This window comes from Entelurus aequoreus, linkage group LG14 (genome assembly GCF_033978785.1).
Source record: "Entelurus aequoreus isolate RoL-2023_Sb linkage group LG14, RoL_Eaeq_v1.1, whole genome shotgun sequence".
Lineage (NCBI taxonomy): Eukaryota > Metazoa > Chordata > Actinopteri > Syngnathiformes > Syngnathidae > Entelurus > Entelurus aequoreus.
In genome coordinates, this window is record NC_084744.1 from 35,471,701 (window position 1) to 35,478,371 (window position 6,671).

The 6,671-nt window shown below is 54.1% G+C and overlaps 1 protein-coding gene across 1 annotated transcript; it reads right to left on the bottom strand.

The window, feature by feature from the left end:
- Window positions 1–5,172: 5,172 nt before the first annotated feature.
- Window positions 5,173–6,594, bottom strand: LOC133664281 (golgin subfamily A member 6-like protein 22). Its single transcript, XM_062068793.1, is given in 3 exon segments — window positions 5,173–5,219; window positions 5,381–6,438; window positions 6,440–6,594. Coding segments are annotated over 3 exon segments (1,260 nt in total).
- Between the last annotated feature and the right edge of the window lie 77 nt (window positions 6,595–6,671).

Sequence of the window (6,671 nt, forward strand, 5' to 3'; positions counted from 1 at the left end):
TCGCTGGCAGGCGTTCAAAGTACACTAAAGCTGCCACAAATGATTGGAGGATGCGGGCAGGACTGTGGACACTCAGACTTTTGTGATTTTGGACCGTCACCCTGCAGGATGAATTTCCATCCATCCATCCATCCATCTTCAACCGCTTATCCGGAATCGGGTCGCGGGGACAGCAGCTCCAGCAAAGACCCCCAGACCTCCCTCTCCAGAGCAACATTTGCGACTTCCTCCTGGGGAATCCCGAAGCGTTCCCAGGCCAGAGAGGAGATGTAATCCCCCCATCTGGTCCTTGGCCTGCCGGGGGGCCTCCTCCCAGTGGGACGTGCAACGAGGACCTCCCTAGGGAGACGCTCGTGAGGCATCCGCACGAGATGCCCGAACCACCTAAGCTGGCTCCTTTCCAAGCGAAGGAGCAGCGGCTCTACTCCGAGTCTCTCTCGGGTGACTGCACTTCTCACCCTATCTCTAAGGGAGATGCCAGCCACCCTTCTGAGGAAATTCATTTCGGCCGCTTGTATCCGCGATCTTATTCTTTCGGTCATTACCCACACTTCATGACCATAGGTGAGAGTAGGAATGTAGATAGCTCGGTAGACCGAGAGCTTTGCCTTCTGGCTCAGCTCCCGTTTCGTCACAACAGTGCGGCAGAGAGACTGCAATACTGCCCCAGCTGCTCCGATTCTCCGGCTGATTTCCTTCTCCATCTTTCCCTCACTCGTGAACAAGACCCCGAGATACTTAAACTCCTCCACCTGGGACAGAGTCCTGTCCCCTACCCGGACTGTACAAACCATCGGTTTCCTGCTGAGAACCATGGCCTCAGATTTGGAGATGCTGATCCTTATTCCAGCCGCTGAACACTCGGCTGCGAACCGATCCAGTGAGAGCTGAAGGTCACGAACCGAAGGTGCCATCAGGACCACATCATCTGCAAACAGCAGTGACGCAACCTTTAGCCCCCCGAGACGTATACCCTCTCCGCCATGGCCACGACTCCGCCTAGAAATCCTGTCCATGAAAATCACAAACAGGATAGGTGACAGAGCGCAGCCCTGGCGGAGACCAACCCCCACTGGAAACGGATCCGACTTACATCCAAGCACCCGGACACAACTCTCGCTTTGGTTGTACAGAGATTGGATGGCCCTCAGCAGGGTTCCCCTCACTCCGTACTCCCTCAGCACCTCCCACAAGATCTCCCGAGGGACGCGGTCATACGCCTTCTCCAAATCCACAAAACACATGTAGACTGGATAGGCATACTCCCAGGCCCTCTCCAGGATTCCCGCAAGCGTAAAGAGTTGGTCAGTTGTTCCACGACCAGGACGGAATCCACATTGCTCCTCTTGAATCTGAGGTTCGACTATCGGCCGGACCCTCCTTTCCAGTACCTTGGCGTAAACTTTCCCAGGGAGGCTGAGTAGTGTGATACCCCTGTAATTAGCACACACCCTCTGGTCCCCCTTTTTGAAAAGGGGAACCACCACCCCAGTCTGCCACTCCCTCGGCACTGTCCCAGACTTCCACGCAATGTTGAAAAGGCGTATCAACCAAGACAGCCCATCAACACCCAGAGCCTTCAGCATTTCTGGACGGATCTCGTCAACCCCCGGAGCTTTGCCGCTGTGGAGTTGTCTAACTACCTCAGTGACTTCACTCCGAGAGATCGACGTCGATCCCCCATCATCCTCAGGCCCTGCTCCTATCAGGGAGGGTGTGTCTGATGTATTTGGGTTCAGGAGTTCCTCAAAGTGCTCTTTCCAACGCCCTACGACTTCCTCACTTGAAGTCAGCAAAGTCCCATCCTTGCCGTACACAGCTTGGATGGTTCCCTGCTTCCCCCTCCTGAGGTGCCGTATGGTCTTCCAGAACAGCTTTGGTGCCGCCCGATAGTCCTTCTCCATGGATTCCCCGAACTGCTCCCAAACCCTCTGCTTAGCCTCGTCCACAGCCACGGCCGCTGCCCTTCGGGCCCGTCGGTACCTTGCAACTGCCTCCGGAGTCCCCTGGGATAACATACCCCGGTAGGACTCCTTCTTCAGTCGGACGGCTTCCCTGACCACCACTGTCCACCAGGGTGTTCGAGGGTTACCGCCCCTTGAGGCACCTAAGACCTTCTGGCCACAGCTCGCAGCTGCAGCTTTAGCAATAGAGGCTTTGAACATTGCCCATTCCTGTTCAATGTCCCCAACCTCCACAGGGATGGCAGAGAAGTCCCGCCGGAGGTGGGAGTTGAAGTCCTTCCGGACAGAGGACTCCTCCAAACGTTCCCAGTTCACCCGCACTACACGCTTGGGTTTGCCAGGTCTGTCCAGAGGTTTCCCCCGCCATCTAACCCAACTCACCACCAGATGGTGATCAGTTGACAGTTCAGCCCCTCTCTTCACCCGAGTGTCCAAAACATACGGCCTCAGATCAGCTGATACGATTACAAAATCGATCATTGATCTTTGGCCTAGGGTGCTCTGGTACCAGGTACACCTATGAGCATCCTTATGCTTGAACATGGTGTTTGTTATCGCAAGTCCGTGACTAGCACAGAAGTCCAATAACAATCCACCACTCAGGTTCAGATCAGGGAGACCGTTCCTCCCAATCACGCCAGTCCAAGTATCACTGTCATTGCCCACGTGCGCGTTGAAGTCCCCCAGCAAGACTATGGAATCCCCTGCCGGCGCCCCATACAGGACCCCATGCAAGGTATCCAAGAAGGCTGAATACTCTGAACTCCTGTTTGGTGCGTATGCACAAACAACAGTCAGAGTTTTCCCCCCTCCAACCCTAAGGCGAAGGGAGGCGACCCTCTTGTCCACTGGGGTGAACTCCAACGTACAGGCACTCACCCGGGGACTCGTGAGTATCCCCACACCCGCCTGTGCCCTCACGCCCTGAGCAACTCCAGAAGTGAACAAGGTCCATCCCTTGTCCAGGAGTGTGGTTTCAGAGCCCTTGCTATGCGTAGAGGTAAGCCCCACCAGATCCAACCGGTAGAGCTCCACCTCTCGCACCAGCTCAGGCTCCTTCCCCACCAGCGTAGAGACGTTCCACGTCCCGAAAGTCAGCCTCTGCTGCCCCGAATTGGTCCGTCTGGAGCCTCCACTTTCACTGCCATCCACTTGGCAGCGCACCCGACCCCACTGGTTCCGACCGCGGGTGGTGGGGCACGTGGCAGAGAAGATGGTGTGTCCACGTAGCTTCTTCGGGCTGTGCCCGGCCGGGCTCCGTGGCAAGCCCGGCCACCAGGCGCTCGCTGACGAGCCCTACCTCCGGGCCTAGCTCCGGAGGAGGGCCCCGGGCTTCCTCCGGGCCGGGTAACGCATCCTCTTTTAGTGTAGTTCATGGGGGGTATCGTAACCCTGATGGGGGGGGCATTCGGGTACTACACCTTGCCCAAGGGTGACTCTTGCAGGATGAATTTGAGGACCAGAAATAGACAATTAGAGTAAAAAGTTTGAATTTGTTTCGCCCAAACACAACCATTCTAATCTGAATTGTTTTCCCTGGCTGCGACCTGGCAAGATTCCTCTGGAGGATAGAAACCAACTCCTCCCCTGTCAACAACACCTGGAAAGATCAACTCTGTTCCTTTGCCACCGCCTGCAGAGTGACTCCTGGCCTACGGACTTAACACACACACTATGGACCATGGCTACATACCACCCGCTATGGAGGTGGAACGTGACCAATGAGGGTAGCTGATCAATGAAGGCTGGAGGTCTTCAACAATGAATGCTCCCGGTGCATTCTGTGGTGCCGGCGGATTGATCGTTTTTTGTGCACGCCTGAATCTACGGCCTCTTCCCTCTATGCGGTTGCAACGGCGATTAAGATGGTTTGGTCATGCGGCTTGACGGCCGGAGGGTTTGTTGGTTCATGATGTCCGCATCCTGCCTCACTGGCGCTAACATGTTGGCTGACAGCTGAAGACCTGGGCAATGATGATTAAGAAGGACCTCTTGGGTCCGCAGGTGGTCGGCCTACGTTGGTGGAACAGAGATTGGTTCTCAGTCTCCTGAGACCTCACACAGGACTGCCGTGCAACAGCCGCCACGGCTCGGGCTGTTGTCACGGCCAGAGAGGAAGCCGACTCAACCCGCCCAGGGAGAATGCTGCCCCAAGACTTCCTCTTATCAACTGATGGCTCCACTAGGGCGCCTCCTGATGGCCTTGTTGTACCACAGCCACCTGGACTACTATTCGTTAGTCTCAGCCCTGCGTTTGTGAGGACGGCTTTGGCCATGAACCATCAGAGAATTATTGATCGAGGCTCAGTTTTATTGGCAGTATCTGGCTGATTGACCAGTTCTGAATAAATGTTTCATCTTCCAGAAGGACGGAGATTGGTATCTCCAACCCTAACCCTGCCGTGCAACAGCCGCCACGGCTCGGGCTGTTGTCACGGCCAGAGAGGAAGCCGACTCAACCCGCCCAGGGAGAATGCTGCCCCAAGACTTCCTCTTATCAACTGATGGCTCCACTAGGGCGCCTCCTGATGGCCTTGTTGTACCACAGCCACCTGGACTACTATTCGTTAGTCTCAGCCCTGCGTTTGTGAGGACGGCTTTGGCCATGAACCATCAGAGAATTATTGATCGAGGCTCAGTTTTATTGGCAGTATCTGGCTGATTGACCAGTTCTGAATAAATGTTTCATCTTCCAGAAGGACCTGGTCTCTGACTGTTGGGTCCAAGAATGCGGGTGGAGTCTGACACGCCTTAGCAAGAAACAGACTTCAGCTTTGGTGCCAGTGTTGGACTTGTCTCCTTTCACTCTGGATTTTTCTAGGGTAAAAAAGTATGCGGGACCAAAAGTGCCTTTTGAAAAGGGGGTGAGGGGGCATGGCCCCCAACATGTGATGCAAGTCAGGAAAGTGAAGTGTGTGTGTGTGTATGTGTGTGTGTGTGTGTGTGTGTGTGTGTGTGTGTGTGTGAGTGTGTGTGTGTGTGTGTGTGAGTGTGTGAGTGTGTGTGTGAGTGTGTGTGTGTGAGTGTGTGTGTGTGTGTGTGTGTGTGTGTGTGTGTGTGTGTGTGTGTGTGTGTGTGTGTGTGTGTGTGTGAGTGTGTGAGTGTGTGTGTTGGTCATGGCAGACAAGCTGAGATGAAGGATCATGTTTGGGGGTCCATCACAGTAGGGGGGGGGTTAGGCCCCCATTCAGAACTTCTTACACACACTTCAACTTTCTTGTCCTCTTTTCTCTTCTCCCTCACCTTCTTCTTCCTCTCCACTCCTCCTCCTGCTCCTCCTCCTCCTGCTCCTGCAGTGGACTTGAGAGTCCATGAAAAAGAGTGAGTGAGAGTGAGGAATTCTTACCAGCCACCTTTCACTTCTGCTGCCCCTCTAGGGCCTCTTCACTGCCCTGCCTGCATGCCTGCTGCCAAACCCTCATTCTTCTTCTCCTTCTCCTCCTCCTCCTCCTCCTCCTCCTCCTCCTCCTCCTCCTCCTCCTCATTCTTCTTCTCCTCCTCCTCCTCCTCCTCCTCCTCCTCCTCCTCCTCCTCCTCCTCATTCTTCCTCTTCTTCTCCTCCTCCTCATTCTTCTCCTCCTCCTCCTCCTCCTCCTCCTCATTCTTCTTCTTCTCCTCCTCCTCCTCCTCCTCCTTATTCTTCTCCTCCTCATTCTTCTTCTCCTCCTCCTCCTCATTCTCCTCCTCCTCCTCCTCCTCATTCTTCCTCTTCTTCTCCTCCTCATTCTTCTTCTTCTTCTCCTCCTCCTCCTCCTCCTCCTCCTCCTCCTCCTCCTCCTCCTCATTCTTCCTCTTCTCCTCCTCCTCATTCTTCTCCTCCTCCTCCTCCTCCTCCTCCTCCTCCTCATTGTTCTTCTTCTTCTCCTCCTCCTCCTCCTCCTCATTGTTCCTCTTCTTCTCCTCCTCCTTATTCTTCCTCTTCTTCTCCTCCTCCTCTTCCTCATTCTTCTCCTCCTCCTCCTCCTCCTCCTCCTTATTCTTCTTCTCCTCCTCCTCCTTATTATTCCTCTTCTTCTCCTCCTCCTCCACCTCATTCTTCTTCTTGTTCTCCTCCTCCTCCTCCTCCTCCTCCTCCTCCTCCTCATTCTTCTTCTTCTTCTCCTCCTCCTCCTCATTCTTCTTCTTCTCCTCCTCCTCATTCTTCCTCTTCTTCTTCTCCTCCTCCTCCTCATTCTTCTCCTCCTCCTCCTCCTCATTCTTCCTCTTCTTCTCCTCCTCCTCCTCCTCATTCTTCTTCTTCTCCTCCTCCAGCTCCTCATTCTTCTTCTCCTCCTCCTCCTCCTCCTCCTCCTCCTCATTCTTCCTCTTCTTCTCCTCCTCCTCCTCATTCTTCTTCTCCTCCTCCTCCTCCTCCTCCTCCTCCTCATTCTTCTTCATCTCCTCCTCATTGTTCTTCTTTTCCTCCTCCTCATTCTTCTTTTCCTCCTCATTCTTCTTCTCCTCCTCCTCATTCTTCTTCTCCTCCTCCCTCCCCATTCTTCTTCTCCTCCTCATTCTTGTTCTCTTCATTCTTCTCCTCCTCCTCATTGTTCTTCTCCTCCTCCTCATTGTTCTTCTTCTCCTCCTCCTCATTCTCCTCCTTCTCCTCCCTCCTCATTCTTCTTCTCTTGATTCTTCTCCTCCTCCTCATTCTTCTTCTCCTCCGCCTCATTCTTCTTCTTCTCCTCCTCATTCTTCTTCTTCTCCTCTTCATTCTTCTTCTTCTCC